This window comes from Scyliorhinus canicula, chromosome 4 (genome assembly GCF_902713615.1).
Source record: "Scyliorhinus canicula chromosome 4, sScyCan1.1, whole genome shotgun sequence".
NCBI classification, from domain to species: domain Eukaryota; kingdom Metazoa; phylum Chordata; class Chondrichthyes; order Carcharhiniformes; family Scyliorhinidae; genus Scyliorhinus; species Scyliorhinus canicula.
This window is the reverse complement of record NC_052149.1, coordinates 147412899-147431341: the sequence shown is the minus strand read 5'-3', so window position 1 is coordinate 147431341 and position 18443 is coordinate 147412899. Positions and strand designations below refer to the sequence as shown.

The following is an 18443-nucleotide window of genomic DNA, read 5'->3' as shown; positions in this document are numbered from 1 at the left end:
GCGGATGGTCTAGAGGAGGAGGGGAAGGTTTGCATAGAGGCAATACGTTTATGGGATATTTTAAAAAGGGATTTAAAATGGAGGAGAAACGTCACAATCTAGGGATGTTGTCGCTGAACTTTCCCAGGGTTTGAGGTGTGCAAGTTGACCCTGTCTGGCAGGGGACCTGATTCTCTCTGTGGGCTGATCCTCTTTGGGAAGCCTAATTCTCTCAGGGGGGCTGGTTCGCTTGAGGGGTTGTGGAATGTTCATCATCTCCAGGGGCCGATCTTCTCCCAAACAGTTTGAAATACTACAATAACCTCCCTGTTCAGGTCTACATTAAAATTGCAGTAAAGTCCTTACTGCATCATCAGGAGCTGTCCTACATAAAGGAAGACCACACCTGCATTAAATGGTGCACCGAGCAGGTTAAAATTATCAGGGCACCATCGACTGCATGTATGTAGCTCTGCACATCTTCAGCTTTTTCACGGGAAAGGGTTACAGGAACTTTGATTGCTCCCATGCCAGTAATGTGCAATGAGTGTGCAGCCATACAGGTCCATATCGCAGAATCACAGAATTGTTACAGCCCAAGGTCAAGAAGGACATTTGGTCCATTGTGTCTGTACCAGCTCTCCAATTGACTGTTATGACTTAGTTCCATTTCCCTGCCTTTTCCCCCATACCCTGCACATTATTTCTATTCAAATAATCACCTAATGCCCTCTTCAATACATCGATTGGATCTGCCTCCATCACACTTCCAGGCATTGCATTCCAGACCCCAACCACTCGCTGTGTGATAAAGCTTTTTCTGCTTTTGCAAATCACTTTAAATCTGTGCTCATTCATTCTCAATCTTTTTAGGAGTAGGAACTGTTGCTCCCTAACTACTCTGTCTAGCGCCCTCATGATTTTGAACACCTATCAAATCTCCTCTTAGTCTTCTCCTCTCCAAGGAGATGAGACCCAACCTCCCCGATCTCTCTACATAATTGAAGTTTTTCATACCTAAAACCATCCTTATAAACTTCTTCTGCACTTTCTCCAAAGCTTTCCAAACCTTCCTCTGGTGTGGTGCTCAAAACTGTACACAATACTCCAGCTGAGGTCTAAGTGATGTTTTATATAAGTTCAACGTAACCTCCTTGCTCTTGTACTCTATGCCCCTATTAATAAAGCCCAGGATACTGTATGCTTTACTCGCTACTCTCTTCACCTGTCCTGCCACATCCAATGATCTATGTACATATGCACCCAGACCTTCATCGTAGTGAATGCCCACTATCCTAGCAGCCATAATGTTTCTGCCCTATCCACCATGTTTAGGCCTCAAAGAATACCCAGAGCTGGCTGCTTGGGGACAAGGATTTCTTTCTCTACAAGTGGCTGCTTACCCTCTTCATCCATCCCACCACTTTATAGAGCAGGGATATGATGAAAGCCGCAGAGTCATGCATAACAGTTGGCCTACTGGCAATGCTTATATTGCCAAAGCTGCTGGGAGGGATCTTTGCAGTACAGGCCAAAGAGGGCCTCTCAGTTCGTAATGGTCAGCTGCACACTCCACAACCTGGCCATTCTGAAGAGGCACAGCCATTATCTCCTCACATCTACAGGCCATCTCAGGACGATGAGAAGGAAAAGGAGGAGACAGGCATCGGACAACATGAATCCCATTCAGCTGGACCCAGTAAGAGAGCATGAGGCTCCACTTCACATAAGGAAACATCACTATGGCAGCATGGACCCCCTCTATTCCCCATTGTGTCATCTATTTCAGACTCCCCACTACAATGTCCCCTTAGTCAACATTCACTACTAAAAGTCACAAATGGAAATCTTCATAAAACATCTTTATTCAATAACACATCCAATCATACAAACAGCAATGGGCCTTATTGTCTTAGTGACAGCCATATGGATGTGCATATTCTCATGCTGCTCTGCAGTGCTACCCCAGTGACTATAGCATGACTGGTAGAAGACTTTCAATGCGGAAGATTGTAGATGACCTTGCAAGCCAACCATGTGTAGCTTTATGGTTTGAGGGCTCACTTCAAACTGCACCACTTTGTCATAATATCCACTCATGAGATGCAGACAGGCAGTGATTGACACACAGGATAACCAATGAACACACGTGACACAGATCAACCAATCACCAGACAGGAAACCACCACTATAAAGCCCATAGGGCATTAAGGCTCTCCCTCTCTCACAGGACACGGCTAGGGAGATAGTCACAGTGCACAGGCCAATGAACATCATCACCGTGTGATAGAGAGCTAGTCTGGTCAAGCCATTAGGAGGTTATCAGTTAGGTTAATAGAGTGTCAACCCACAGCAGATTATGTACAACAATCAACAGGTTCAATAAAACAGTGTTGGACCATCCCCTGTGTCGGAAGCCTGTTTTTCGTTTTACTGCATCCAGTTGCAGTCGATGTTAGACCAGCACAGATAACACATCACACTTGACATAGGTGGCAGCAGCAGTCTGGGCTGACGAGCTGCCAGGCAACAACAAAGACACTGGTGGAGTGGCAATAGTGCAGAACCATCATGAGAAAGGACAGCTGGTTTGTGCTCCATGAAGCCATTTCCACTCTCCTAGCTGGTGCCTTTGCCATCATCATAATCTACTAGGGCACAGATTGCTGAACTGCTGTGAGAGCCTGCAAGCCCCTTTGTGTACTGAGATATGCAGCCACGGTGTGTCTAAATCTTCACGGCAACAACCATGGACTGCATAACCTCCATCTGAGCTTCTACTGAAGAACTGAAATGGTGCAAGGATTATGCAGTAGAAGCTGAGACAGGCTCCCAGATTCTGTACCATGGGTCACTTCAAATGTGCTACCATAAAGTTGGCCACCAATTTAGCAGGGGAGACAGTTTGAGGATGCGGGATAGACCATTTCAGACTGAGGTGAGAAGCCATTTCTTCACCCACAGAGTGATCGGCTTGTGGATTTCACTACCACAACAATCAGTTGAGGCCAAAATATTGTATGTTTTCAAGGAGCAGCCAGATGTAGCACTTGGGGTTAAGAGGATCAAAGGGTATGGGGGAAGGCGGAGTCAGGCTATTGAATTAGATGATCAGCCATGATCATATTAAATGGGGTTCTCTATGTTTCTGTGTGTAGGTGAGGTAGAGTATGGTTTCAAACAGGAAGCAACTGCTCTGCGAGGAAACGAAGGGAAATGGGAAAGCGAATCATTTCAGAAAACCTATCCTATATCTACAAGCCACCAGTTAAGGTGGCATCAGCAGTGGCTACAAAATATTGTGAGTCACAGTTGTGGGGAGAAGCTGGAGAGTTGTAAACTAAAGCAAAAGAAACAAAATTGGTGGGGAATGTCTAGTAAATGGAACATAGCACTTTAGATTTTGGTTTCCTAAAGTAGTATCCCGTCTGAGTGGAATATAAGTTGTTGTGATGATGCACTGTGGTCTGTAATTACATTCTGATTGCTGGCCAAGCAATAAAGCATTGCCATTTCCCCGAAGAAAGGCAAAGCTAGCTTCCCAAAGAATCACATGTTACTACCTTATTTATTTTTACTCTTGCCTTTTTAAAATGTTTCTCTCTGTCTGCAGAAAGAGAAAGTCAGCTGTCACCCACCCCTGAAGAAATTGCGCTCCTTAAATGATCTTGACCAAGCTCATGAAGAACAAGAAGTAGAATTTTTAAAGCTTCAGGTTCTTGAACAGCAGAACATCATTGATGACCTGACGAGGGTGAGTCCTCAGCATCTTGCTGTCACTTGTGATGTTATTATAGTGCACCATCATTCCTTTGTTGCTGAGAGCCTTTACCCACCAGGGCAGAATGAACACCCTCAGCTCTCTTCCTGGCCTTGTTGCATGCCACATCTCTGCCTCCGCAGCTTGCGTAAACCAGTGCCCACTTTTTCGTCAGCTGGTAGGTGCCACCCAGTCGTGACTCAGCAGTGACGCAAAGTTCCACTGCTCAGGAAAACCCGTGGGATCTCAGCCAGTTCCTTCCTCCTTGGCACAGTCCAACTTTAGCACTGTGGTGATATGAGTGGGAGCACTGCCATTGGTGCAGAGCATTGGTTTCCCATTGGCTCTGGCTGGTCATGTGCCTCTTGTCTGATTGGCTGGGACTAGTCATGTGACTGCTCACCAATTGGTCGAGAGGCAAGTAGACCCCGCCTCCGAGGCGGGGTATAAGTACCCAGGTTTCCTGGCGGTCGGCCTTTCTCTGTAGTCGACCACTGGGCTAACAACTAGCTGATTAAAGCCACAGTTTGGATCTTCATCGTGTCTCACGTCCAATTGATAGTACATCAAGCACTTAGGGCAATTCATGGAATTTGCATTTTCCCACATCATATGGAGAAGAACTATTGCTTCAAATGATACATATAACATATTTAAAGAAGTTGAGGTAAACATTTTATACACCTCAAGAGATGATTCTGTTGCTCTTTTATCTTTATTAATAAGAAACTCAAGACACGAGTATGTTCCGTGGATTGGGCAAATGACCACACAACCAGTATATTAGTTCAATTCTTGTTTATTATTAAACATAGGCTTGGTTCTATGTGTAATAATCTACACACAGCTACACATTAAACTATACCTAACAACCTAAATGACCTTTACTTAACTTTCAAGTGACTGCAGGTTGGATAAGGCCTTTATCTGAGTCCCCACGTGTGGCGGCTGGAAGTCGTTAGATCTGTCTAGGCTGCGGCTCGTCCTTCAGGTAGCGATCACGGGTTCTTGAACTTGGCTGGTCGATGTGCTGCAGTTGGTGAGGCAGAGGCCGGTCCCAAAAGAGACAGAATATTGATTGTGCAGTTCTTCTAATCCTCCGATCTTTTGCGCTCTTTTGTGCGGTCCCAACTAGGGATCCAATGGATCGATAGGGTTTCGATCACCCTAATCGATTCTGCCCAATTAGGGGAGGGTTACCTCGATGGCTGGGCGGGTCCTAGCTGCTATTGTCCAAGGCATGTATGCACTCCCAAATAAGGTAAATAGGCGCCCCCGAGTCTGTTACTGCTGCTATGTTTCAATCTGTGTCCCATTGTCCTGGGGAAATCGGTGATTGATCTTTAGCAGATGTGAGTTTCAGTTAGGTCTAGTTTTCCTCTGCACAGTACACAGGGGCTGTGTATCGTCTGTGTCCCAACCTGACCACAATTCCCATTATCCTTTGCGGGCGGCCATTTTAGATGGCCACAATTCTAAAAAACAAATGTAAATCAAAGGACATTTATTAATCGCAGCAATAAATATTTTCAACGACACCAAAATCTTGAAGGGATTTTCATTCCATGTACTTGCTGTGTAAACATGAGTACAGCACACTCCCCAGTGACTTGTTAATAGAATAGAGTGAAAAGTTATTGCTTTATCCTGATATTTATGCTTGAAATGTGAAGAATAATGGGTGAGATCTTCTGGATCTTCATACTGGCGGGATTGCTTCGACGCACCCCTGCCATGAATTTCCCAATGGCGTGGGGTGGAATTAATGGGAAATCCTATTGATAGCGGCAGGCCAATGGTGGGCCACCTCCGCTGCCAAGAAGCACAATTTTCCAACTTGGCAGGGTGGACTCTGAAAGTATGTTTCCCCTTGTGGGAGAGACTAGAACTAGGGGCACAATTTAAAAATAAGGGGTCTTCCATTTAAGGCAGAGATGAGAAGAAATGTTTTCTCTCAGAGGGTCTTTGGAACACTCTTCTCCAGAGAACAGTGGAGGCAGGATCATTGAATGTTTTTAAGACAGAGATAAGTGGATTCTTGACTAACAAGGGAGTTGAGGTTTATTGGGGGAGGCAGAATCTGTTGCTGAGGCCACAATCCAATCAGCTGTGATCTTGGTGAATGTTGGTGCAGGCCTGAGGGGCTGACTAACCTACTTCTGCTCCTAATTTGCATATTTTTATATTAAAGCCTTTAAAACTTCCACTACTTGTGCTGACTTCTAAATTTCTTGATGGAATTGCCGGTCTTGTGTCCTATATGTCTGCCCGAATATAGGAGCAAATGATGAGCTGACATCTTGCAGTGTATTTTAACCCTAGCAGTGCTGGGTATGGGGAACTTTGGAAGACAAGGTGGATGTCAACATTAAACCTTCAGAACCAGAATTTTGAAAATTCAGAAGTCGGTAATTAAATTTTTTCCCCCACACTCAGCTGTCAGCTGCAGCCCAATAATAATTCCGTCATTCTCCCACCTCCGCAACCCCTAAACTGAGGCAAGTGCACAAACTGCAAGCCTTGGTAACACCGTCACTATGTAACCGGTGATTGGTTAGCTCAGTTGGTTGGACGGCTGGTATGTGATGTGGAGTGACACCAACAGCGTGGATTCAATTCCTGTATCAGCTGAGGTTATCGAGAACCTTCTCTGTATCCTTCTCAACTTTTCCCCTTGCCTGAGGTGTGGTGACCCACAGGTTAAATCACCATGAGTCAGCTCTCTCTCAAAAACGGAGAGCAGTGTATTGTCGTCGGGGACTATTGCAACTTTCATTTCATAAATAATTCTGATCTTCAGAAATAGGCAGTTGAGGGATCCAGGTATGAGATGGGTGGAAGTTCTGCAGGAATGAAGATCCATGCTTGTTGTGACAAAAAGGGAAAGTAGGTCATGGGATGGATTCTCCAGTTCCCTAGCTGTGTGTTTCTCAGAGGCGTGCTGTTCGCGGGCGGTGGGATTCTCCCTTCCCGGTGATCATCAATGGGTTTTCACGTTGAAGTCACCCCACGTCGCCGGGAAACCGGTGCGCTGCCGGAGGGTACAGAAAATCCCAAAAGCCAGAGATTCCCGTCCATGTGTTTGTGAAAAGGTTGTTTTGGTTGGCACACGTTTTAAATTTGAACAATTGGAAGATTCTGAATAATTCTATCTAACTGCTGTCATTTTAAGGACGATTCTGGGCATTTTGAATGGTAAAAATAGCTTTTCTATTTCAAGGGATGGGCTGCTTGCACTGATTGGAAGCAAGGGATGCAGCACTCTTTGCAGTGTAGTGGGGCTATGACCAAGTGTAAAAAGTGCTGCATGTTGTTACGAAAACAGGATCGACCTTTGTATTAAATAGGAATCAATACTGTGGAGCAATTAGGAAGATTACTGAAGGCATGTATATTTTTGACATATTTTAAAATCTGGCTGACTTGAAAATTTCTGTGCGAAAATTAATTAGATTTGCACCTTCAGGCTTAGTCACTGGAGAGCGAGATTGCATCCTGAGCAGCCATAAGTGTAGCAATGGATAAAAGGCAGAAATGTATTTTTGCTAACATGTCATGCAACATTTGAAAAGGCCACGTATGTGCATATAAACTATGTAAGTCATTTTTATTTCTAAATAAACAGAACATTGCACTATATATGGAATTCACTGTATGACAAATGAATTGTTCAAAGTGGGAGGAGGTCCCATGTGATGAAACTATTTAGCTTTCTTTTTTGTAATGACGTGGTGTTTTCTGTAACGCACCCAATTTCAGTCTTGTGAATCTTCCTATTCTTAGGACCGAGAACGACTGCTTCGTCGCAAGAGACACAAACGAAGTACAAAGCATATCAAGGTAACCAGAACTGGTGTTCAGGGTTATTTTTAAAATTCCTGAAACATGTTATATTGGCTTGTTCAAGGGGGGGCAATGCAATTCTCTCAAATCAAGATTCCGATTCCAGCATCCGCAGTAATTTGCTTTTATCCAATGCAATTCTCTCCCAGGAAATGTACAAAACCTTATTCTCCCACTCACTCCCCCTCCAGAATTTGTTCAAAGGTGTAGGTTCACAGGAAATAAAAAGGATGGGGGAATGGTTCAATTAATGATGTGGACAATTGCATGTTTCCCTGCCGCTGCAACTTTACGGACATTCATGCAGAAAGGGGCTGAATTTTCAACCGCACATTAGCGTAAGTGTGGAGGTAGGTAAGTGCAAAACGTAGCACCTCCAACTGATGTGTTGGTTTGCCTCTGGGTTGTTTTCCTAGAGATGGTGGGTAGCTAATTAAGGGGAAATTAAAGTCAATTAAGGTGCAATGGGAGGTATGACCCCAGATGGCTGTTTCACACACAGTGCAGGATTGTGATCCCAATTTGACCCTGGCATCTGGGCCCTGATTCAAAACCCAAAGTCCTGCCCAATATGCACATCAGGGCTAGGATTCTCCATCTCCCACCGACGGAGTTCATTATGCGGTGGGGTATCTCACATCAAGCAAAAAATGGGATTGGAACCCATTGCGATGCTCTGATACCCCACTTGTGGTCACATCGAAGTTTGTGCCCCGCACCAGCAGGAGGATGCAAATGGATCATTTGAACACATTTGCATCCAAGTAACAAGCTGGACCCAGATTCTCCACACCTCAGTGATGCTCTGGCCCTGTCGGCCTGGATTCACGTGGGTGTGGATTGGTGCAAGTATTTGCCAGCATGGCCCTGATGCAGTGGAACTCGCCGTGGACCAAAGCGTTAAGTATTTAACGTAGATGCCCCCAAAGTCCATTGGAATGCCTCCACAATGTAAATTCTGCCCCTCCCCCCCCATATCGGAGACCCCCCCCCCCCCCAAATTGCTTTTGATGTGGACAGGAGCTGTCAATTCATGGCTAGATGTTTATAATCATTACAGGAGAACTTTAATTTCTAGGTGCTGACTGACTGTTTAAAGGGTTTAAAAATTGCAGATGGGAAGGGCAACCAAATGCCCTCACCCCAGGAAAGACCATTGACCTGGGCCGCTCCAGCCCACCCCCACCTCCCATGAAGGACCCCCACGGAATCATGGAGGCATTTGTAGGGAGATACTCACTCCCTTGCCATCTCTTGAACTGCAAGCTGCCAGGAACCCATTTTAAATACCAAATCACACCAGCATGACTCTAGTTTGAGGGCTGATGGGGGAAGCAAAACAGGCGGCACTTGAATCAGGCATCCAATCCGACAATTGAATTTGAATGAATGCTGATGAGCACTTTGCAAGTTTCCACTGACACAGGGCGGGATGCCCGTTATGGTCAGCGGAGCGGGCCAGGAGATTTGGGACGGGTCTGACACCTGTGTGAATCCTGATTTTGACTTGATGTTGGATTCAGCGGGTCACCACAAATCCTGTGGTTAGCAGGCAGCTCTGGAGATTCCAGGCCCTCTTCACTGGGGAGGCCAAATGCAGGCGGGATGTCTGTCAAATTGAACACCTCCATTCCGTACACAAGTATGATTCTGACCTTCCAAATCACTTGCCATTTCAATTCACCACCTTACTCTCATGCACATATATCTAACTCTGCCTACTGCAATATTCTAGGGAAGCCCATTGCAAGCTTGATAAACAACCCTTCACCTTCCAATTAAGCACGCTACAGCCTTCAGGACTCAACATTGAATTCAGTAATGTGAGACCATGAAATTTTTTCCCCATTTTGTATTTTTTTTTACCCCAAGTGCGAGTCTGTATCCTGTTCTCATGAAAATGTAGGAGAAAGTGGCAACCCAATGGTGATTGTCACCTCACAGAATATTCCAGCCTTGTATTACTTTGAGGGAGTCACAAGTTCCATTTCTTTGTTTCACAATGTTGAAAGTGCCTTCCATGTATAACTCTTCTCTCAGGTCATTAAAATGTTACCGAAATATAAATGTTTCAAAATCACCACTTGACGTTGTGTATTATTTTTAAAAGCATTGGGATGATATTATTATCGTGTGTACCTGCATGTCTACCTAATGATCCAGGATGTCACATCGCTCACTAATGTACGAAAGCCAGTGTACTCAACTAGCAATGTATTAGTCCACAGCATGTGATGAGATCTGAGAAATACATTTCGTGTCAGCCCTGTATCTTTGTAAAATAATGTGATTATTTCAAAGTTCTGGGAACTAAGGCAGAACAATTCATATGAATCGAGGCCAGTGGCACTTATTATTACATTTGTTCTGAGGGATGGGTAATAGATGGAGTCCCTGTCATTCGAGAATTGTCATTTTTTTCTCTCCTCCTCCACTCGCAGAGACATGTGGTAGAAACGTGTTTTGGATTTGATGAAGAATCAATGGATTCGGAAACATCCTCTTTGGCCTCCTACAGAACAGACAGAACACCAGCAACGCCAGAGAATGATTTGAATGAAGTGAGTAGATGGCATAACTCAATAGAAGTTGTTAATGGTAAGGAGTGAAATAAATGTTGTTTTTAATATTTGCAGCAATTGTATATATGATGGTAATAGGAGTTCACTGAAATGTGAGAAGAGCGACATTGAGTGGTGTAAACACAAATACAACAAACTGAGCAGGTCCTGACTTTCTTTTTTTTGGTAAATCAGTGATCTTTCTAAGAAACATATTTAGCTAATACTGTATATTGATGCAAAATCGTGGCAAGAATTCTCAGTTTGGGAGGCTATGTTCTCCTGCTGGAGATGAATCGCCAGTGGGTGGATTCACTATTCCTTGCCATGCAAATGTATACATGGCGGAGATTGTTAGGTATTCCCTCACAAATCCCGCTATAGGGGCCCTATTTTGAGCGGGCGGCCCAATAATGAGGTCCGGCAGCTGGGCCCTCTCCATCCATCCCCCCAGCCCCGCCAACAACGCAATTGTGCCCCGCCAGCACAGGATTTTCTGGGTCACTACCCCCTCCACCCCCCACCCAGTACGAGGGTGACCACTCCCTCCCCCCAGGGATCTGCACCAGAGACCCCCCATCAGAGATCTCACCACAAGAGAGACCCCTGCTTGGGAACTAGAGAGCAGTCCAGGCAGAGGTGGTGCAAAGAATTCGCTGCTTTAAAACTTACCTGTGCAAGACACCTCCTGGCTCAGGCAGAGAAAGCAGCACCTGTACATTTCTAGAAAGAGAAAAACACAACAGCTAGGTTTAAACCCCCTGAGATCTTTGATCTGCAAGCCATTCATTCATATCTATTTAAAGTTGATGTTACTAGGCTGCGATTGGCAGCTTCCACACACAGGCAGCTGTCTTGGATTGTTTAATTTCTTTTCCTTTTAATAGCTGTGTGGATTTCAAGTAGTCAGCTGGGAAACCAATTGCAGTGTTTGTAAATATCTAGCTATGATTGACAGCTCTTGGACCACATCAAAGACAATTAAGTGCTTTCTGCAGAACAAAAGTGGAAGTGAGAGGAACCATTGGCTGGATTTGCATTGTTGGGGGGAAGGGGTCTCTCCGATGGACTTTGCAGGTAACTCCCTTAAAGAGACACCCCTTTGGCCCATCACGAGGTCCACCACATCTGGGCCACGCTGGGAAATATCTGCACCAATTCTCACCCACATGAATCCTAGCCCAGAGGAACGAAGATTCATGTGGGTTTGGAGAATTTGGTGTCCAGCCCGTTAATAGGATACAAATGGGTCAAGCGGCAGTGGGGGACTGGTTTGATCCTCATAACTTGGGATTTATTACTTTATTGAGGTCAGTGAATGTTTTTTTTTCAATTAAGGGGCAATTTAGCGTGGACAATCCACCTACCCTGCACATCTTTGGGTTGTGAGGGTGAGACCCACGCAGACATGGGGAGAATGCAGACTCCACACGGACAGTGACCCGGGGCCTCGAGAACTCAATCCTTGGCGCCGTGAGGCAGTAGTGCTAACTACTGCGCCACCATGCCGCCCCATCAGTAAATGTTTGATTTATAACACTGGGCTGTGTTCAGAGTGTTACATTGAGCATTCCAAACTCCAGAGTCCATTTGAATGCTAAGCTGCTTGAATCTTTGTTCCCTGTTTCTGAACTGTTTGGCTAGATACCTTCCCGTAACAGCTTCCCCGGACAGGCGCCGGAATGTGGCGACTGGGGGCTTTTCACAGTAACTTTATTGAAGCCTACTCGTGACAATAAGCGATTTTCATTTCATTTTTCATTTCCCTTCCAATCCCACTGATGATTATCCAGTGAATGTCACGTCCTTACTACTAGCTGTTCATTATTCTCCACGTGGTGTACACCCTGCCTGTGTATTCAGCTCAATTCAAACTTCTGATTCAAATTTGACTCCTTTGAAGCAGAACCCATAACATTTCTGACCTTTGTAACAGCTCTGAGTGAATGACAGGCTATAAATTACAAAGCTGCTTTGTCGATGCGGGGGAAAATAGGTAATAATTGCTACCATTCTGAGTTACGTGGAAACACTGATGGATCACGACTACAAACCTTCCAGGTTTTTTTTTCAATCTCCACACTAGACACCTATGGATAAAACATATGCACATTTATTGGTAGGGTGATTTCGTAAATTGTGTTACTGAACAAGCAATTGAGAGGCCTGGGAAAATAATCCAGAGAATGTGAGGTCAAATTACACTTTGGCAGTTGGAGTATTTGAATTATTTTTTAAACATTTGGAATTTTTAAAAAAATTGGTTCACATGATCCTGAAGCTGATGGGTTGTCATTTAAAACTTGATCAGTCCATCTTTAATGTGAGATGCCATCTTAATAAAGACGTTTACGTGTACTAGCTATTGCCATCTAAGAATGAGTAAGCCTCTGATGACCTATTAAATTGCCTCCTAATGCTCATTGAAGTGGCTTGCACACCATTTTAGGTGGGGTTCCTATCTCCTGGCATGACTGCTGTCCACTTGAGCCCAGTATGGAACTGAAGCTCACTGTAGTACCCTCGGAGCTAAGTTACGCATGGTGCCAATCTCTGAGCTGCTGCCTGTGACAATCATAGAAATTGAGACAGTGCCTTCTTTCCTCCTCCACTTCCTTTTTGTCTTCCCCTCCTCCAGGGCGATTGAGGTGGCTCTTCCCGGTTCCTCGGCAGGCGGGCAGCATTATTGACTTTGGACCAAGTTTCTGCTCTGAACATTTTTAATGCTTTCGCCAACTGGGCTGTAATGCTCCGGCATATTTCATAGACCATTGATTGCTGCTCTTTCTGCCCTGTCTTTAGTGGTGCCCTTGTCAATGTGAAAAAAGATTAAACAATCACAGATGCAGCCACAGTCAATTAGACTTAGATTTGAGCTAATCTCAAATAGTACTGAACAGGGTCAGGCTCAGGCACTTTCCCAGGAGCTGATTTAATACAGTACTATTCTAAACTGAGAAATAGATCTTGAAAAAATTAGAACTGAAAATTCTCAGACCTAAAATGGGAACCTCCTCCCCTTCATCCCTGTCATTTCATATTTCTCTTCCCTTTGCTGCCCTTCTTCCTCATGCCCATTTTCTAGCTCCTTCCTCTTTCCCCTCTTCCTTCACTTCCCTACTCACCTTCACCCTCTTTCTCTCTGTCGCTCCCTCTCTCCTTCCCTACCCTGGCTCCTCCTCTTTATTTCTATGTTGCAGGATTGAATGGAAGGTAGAGTTCACAGAATCATGGAATTTCCTGCTAGTTGTCAATTTCACCAACAGTTTTACTGCTTAGCATTTCTAGGGGCTGGTTTAGCACAGGGCTAAATAGCTGGCTTTTAAAGCAGACCAAGGCAGGCCAGCAGCGCAGTTCAATTCCTGTACAGCCTCCCCAAACAGGCGCTGGAATGTGGTGACGAGGGACTTTTCACAGTAACTTCATTTGAAGCCTCCGTGTGACAATAAGCGATTTTCATTTCATTTTTTTTCATTTCAAGTAAAACGTTTTTTACATTTGTTTTTAAGGAGAAAGGTTCAGAATAATGTTCTGAATGTTATTAAGCCACAGTTATTTGTTTTTTTGATGGTGTACCTAATGCCTAGGAAACCATATCAAAGTGCTTTAAGGAGGAGATACAGTGAATGTCAAGCAAATGGAAAAAGAGAGAATGGAGATGACGAGGAAGGGTATGCAAAGAAAGGTTTTAATAAAGATGGCATGAGCTGGCAAGGAAGGTCCATAGTACAGGAGCATAATGGCTGCATCTGGGAATCATAATCCGTGGCAGAGGGAGTAGGAGACAAGACGTAAGCTGTCCTTTCCCCTCCCTACCTTTTAATCCACCGCTAGCCCAACAATCCTCCAAGATATCTGTACTCCTATGCTGGTCTCTTGAGCATTCCCAATTTTGATCACGCCACCATTGATGGCTGTGCCTTTGGTTACCCAGGCCTGAAGCTCTTGGATGAAAGAGAAAATGCTGGAAAATCTCAGCAAGTCTGGCAGCATCTGTAGGGAGACAAAAGAGCTAACATTTTGAGTCCGATGACAGCTTTGACAAAGAGTCATCGGACTCGAAATGTTAGCTCTTTTCTCTCCCTACAGATGCTGCCAGACCTGTTGAGATTTTCCAGCATTTTCTCTTTTGTTTCAGATTCCAGCATCCGCAGTAATTTGCTTTTATACTGAAGCTCTTGGATTCCTGCTCTAAGTCTCTCAGTCGCTCTCTCTCTCTCTTTTCTCCTTTAAATTGTGCTTAATACTAACTTTTCGAGGAAGCGGTAAACAAGCTATCTTTAAATGGTTCAATGCCAAATTATGTCTGATAGTGCTCCTGTGGAATGGCTTGGAACATTGTTGATGGTGTCCAAGATGTGTTGCCTTGTCTCCACAGTGCTTACACAGCCAACGTTCATGTATTGCTATAGTCTTAGGTGGTAAAGGTCGTGACAGTTACTTCCAAAAATGTTATTTCGTAAATTGGTTATGGTCTCTTAATAAGCCTCACTTACTGTGTGGATACTAATGCAATGCATCCAGTTTTATATGCTGTGCTCTGATGTCTGGCAGCATCTAAAACCATGACTGCATGCTAGATGGTGCAGTTTAATGGAGCAGGTTAATGGAGCAGTCCAAAGATGTGCAGGTTAGGTGGATTGGCCATGCTAAATTGCCCGTAGTGTCCTAAAAAAGTAAGGTTAAGGGGGGGTTGTTGGGTTATGGGTATAGGGTGGATACGTGGGTTTGAGTAGGGTGATCATTGCTCGGCACAACATCGAGGGCCGAAGGGCCTGTTCTGTGCTGTACTGTTCTATGTTCTATGTTCCACTAAGTTCCATAAAGGGTTAACTGAAATCATCTGTGATGCCACAGAAAGAAGTGACATTTACTCGTGATTTGACAGAAGAAAGCAGCATGGGTGGAAGCGAATGTAAAGTTTTGTTCTCCTAACCGTAAATATGTGACAAAGTTAATGTTTGCTCCTAATAATCTTTGGAAGTTATTGAACCTACTCCAATCCAACAACGCAATAATATGTGATGGAAAGTGGTTATAGGATAGCATTAGGAAGATCTCCACCTCTACCTGAGTACTCTGAGACAGTCATAAGCCTAAATCGGGCTGAAGGATCGTGCTTCACTCTATTTTGCTCTGTATCCAATCTCACAGCAAATCCAGAGCATAAGGATGTCAGTACATTTTTGTGTGCAATGGGCCACTGTGTGGATGACATTTTAGTTACCGTGGGGATTGATGAAGATAAAGCTACACAAGGTGTGGCTGTTGATACATAGCTTTCTAACTCCACAAGAACGCCATCATGGAATGTGCAAAGTTCATTAAATGTACCCAGAGATACAAAGAAAGCATTGACGCATTTATTAATGATTCACACTGATTAGCAGAAGATTGAGAGTACGGTAATCTAAAAGAGGAGCTCATTCATGACAGAATAGTTGTTGGAATGATAGATTATCGGGGAGGCACAGTGTTTAGCACTACTGCAGACCCGGGTTCGATCCCAGCCCCGGGTCACTGTCCATGTGGAGTTTGCACATTCTTCCCGTGTCTGCATGGGTCTCACTCCCACACCCCAAAGATGTGCAGGGTCAGTGAATTGTCCACAATGAATTGGTCCTTAATTGTTTTAAAAAATGAATTGTGTACTCTAAATAAAATTGAAAAAAAAGAATAGATTATCAGATGGTCTGCAGTCCCAGGAAGCTTGACACAGAACTGATCAGTAGTCAAAGAGAGAGAGAGAGAGCTCAAATCCATACAGTTGAATTTGTCAGACTTAAAAAAGAGAAAATAGAGAGAAGGAGACGCATGCCACATGAAAAGCATTTAATGGTGGCAGGCAAGGCTAACTGTTGCTGATGCAGGAGAGAAAGGCATTGTCCAGGAAATAGTTCTGCCAAAGATGCGTCATGCAAAAAGTTGGGGCATTTTCAGGCAGTAAATAAAAAGGCAGAACACTCGGAAAGCAAACATTTTTAAAGGAAGCAGAGTCCATGAAGTTGAAGATTCACAAGTCACTGAGATACCCTTCTTAAGAGAGATTACAGAAGTCAGTGGAAATTATTGGAGTGAAGAGATCCTGGTAGAAGCTGACAGGACACACTTCAGACCAGATACTGGAGCAGTAGTTTCAGTCCTTTCAGGCACTGAACCACGGTTAAACAAGAGAGTACTTCGACCATCTAAGAAATTTACATGGGCCAGGGGGAACAGAGTTCAAAGTTTTCAGAGAACTAACAGCTACAGAACAGCACAGAGAGAAAATCCAAAAATGTGCAGGTTAGGTGGATTGGCCATGATAAAAAAAAATTGACCGTAAGTGTTCAAAAAGATGTGCAGATTAGACGAGTTTATGGGGATAGGGTGGGAGAGTGGGCTTAGGTAGGGTACTCTTTCAGAGGGCCAGTGCAGACTTACTAGGATTCCAATGTTCATTATTGAATTACTGTATCTAATTCAAGATCAGAGTTCACTTCTAAGTAGAAAGGCATGTAAAGAATTGAATCTGATCTGCAGAATAAAATAAATAAAGAATGCTGAAGGTTAATTGGGAGACTTCATTGCAGAATTCGCAGAGTTATTGCTGTGATTGGGAAAGCTGAGAGCAGTGCAGCATAATATACTAAACCTAGAAGCGAAACCAATATACTTGTATACATCCAGTAAGACTCGCAAACATAAAGAAAGAGATCAACTCAATGGTGAGAGAAGGAGCCAATTCAGCCGTAAAAGAGCCATTGAGTTGGTGCTGAGGATTGGGACTGGTTCTGAAGTCAAACAGTTCTATCTGATTGTGTGTTGGTCTCACATAACTTAGTAAAGCTGCGAAGAGGAATCCATGAAATGGTCTCAGTAGTTGAGAGTTTCGCAAAATAAACTCTTGAGCCTTACTAAGGATGCAAATTGGATCTAAAGTGGGCGTAACCATTGCTGTTTTATTTCAATGATTAAACTTAGAGTATGGGCAGGATTTTCCACTCACCGTGCGGTGTATTTTCCGACTGGGATTTTTTGTGTACCCTCTGCCGTTGAGGAATGCACTGCAGTGGATCGGCATGGCAGGATTGGAAGATCCCACCGCCAGGAAGGGATGGAAAATTTTGGCTGATGATTTTGAAAGTATTGTAGGCAGTTAATTCTAACTCGGCCAAACTGGATCGTCTTCTTCCTCAGCCCTTTACTATCCTTAATGACCGGTGGCCTCTCTCATATCTGATTCCATTGAATGATGGGAAAACAGAGGACGAATGAAACAGAGTACATTGTTCTACTGAAAATGGTTAAACATCAAAGGAGATACTACAGATCGATAGGAGGTATGCGGAGACCCCAGAGGCAGGGCTTTTAAGGAAATAGCGGAGGCTACAGGCGGAGTTCAGCTTGTTAATCACAGGGAGGGAGATGGAGCAGCTGAGAAAGGTGAGGGGGGCGATCTTTGAGCTTGGAGAGAAGCCCAGCAAAATGCTTGCACAGCAGTTTAGAAAGAGGGAGGCAACCAGAGAGATAGGGAAAGTATCTGACGGAGATGGGAACCTGGTTGGAGATTCAGTAGAGGTGAATAAGGCGTTTCGGGATTTCTACAGTAGACTGTATAGGTTGGAACCCCCTACGGGGCCGGAGGAGATGAGGCACTTCCTGGATGGGGCTGAATTTCCCAAAGGTCGACGGGGAGATGGTAGAAGGGCTGGGGGCCCCGATCGGGTTGGAAGAGATAGTGGAGGGTCTGAAGGCCATGCAGTCAGGTAAAGCCCCGGGGCTGGACGGGTACCCAATGGAGCTTTATAAAACGTTCTCTGGAATATTGGGGCCGGTGTTAATGAGGATGTTCAATGATGCAAGGGAAAGAGGGGTGCTACCCCCGACGATGTCACAGGCCACGATTTCGCTGATTCTGAATCGGGACAAGAACCCGGAGCTGTGTGGGCCCTACAGGCCGATATCCCTGTTGAATGTGGATGCCAAATTGCTGGCCAAAATTTTGTCCTCCAGGATTGAGGATTGTGTTCTGGACTTTATTGGGGAGGACCAGGTGGGGTTTGTTAAGGGTAGGCTGTTGGTGGCCAATGTAAGAAGGTTGTTAAACGTGATCATGATGATCCCGGAAGGTGGGGGAGGTGGAGGTAGTGATCGCAATGGATGCAGAAAAGGCTTTTGATTGGGTAGAATGGGAATATCTGTGGGAGGTACTGGGACGGTTCGGATTTGGGCGGAGCTTTATTGACTGGGTCAGGTTGCTGTATCAGGCTCCTGTGGCAAGTGTACGGATGAATAGGACAACATCAGGCTATTTTAGA

The 18443-nt window shown here is 44.6% G+C and overlaps 1 protein-coding gene across 2 annotated transcripts in view; it reads left to right on the top strand.

Moving 5' to 3' along the window:
• Positions 1–18443, top strand: part of LOC119965067 (janus kinase and microtubule-interacting protein 2-like) — a 311931-nt gene that overhangs the window by 185366 nt on the left and 108122 nt on the right. For both annotated transcript variants that reach the window (XM_038795322.1, XM_038795323.1), the window contains 3 exons: positions 3593–3733; positions 7523–7579; positions 10024–10143. In XM_038795322.1, the coding sequence (XP_038651250.1) occupies positions 3593–3733; positions 7523–7579; positions 10024–10143 (318 nt within the window). The remainder of the gene's footprint in view (positions 1–3592; positions 3734–7522; positions 7580–10023; positions 10144–18443) is intronic.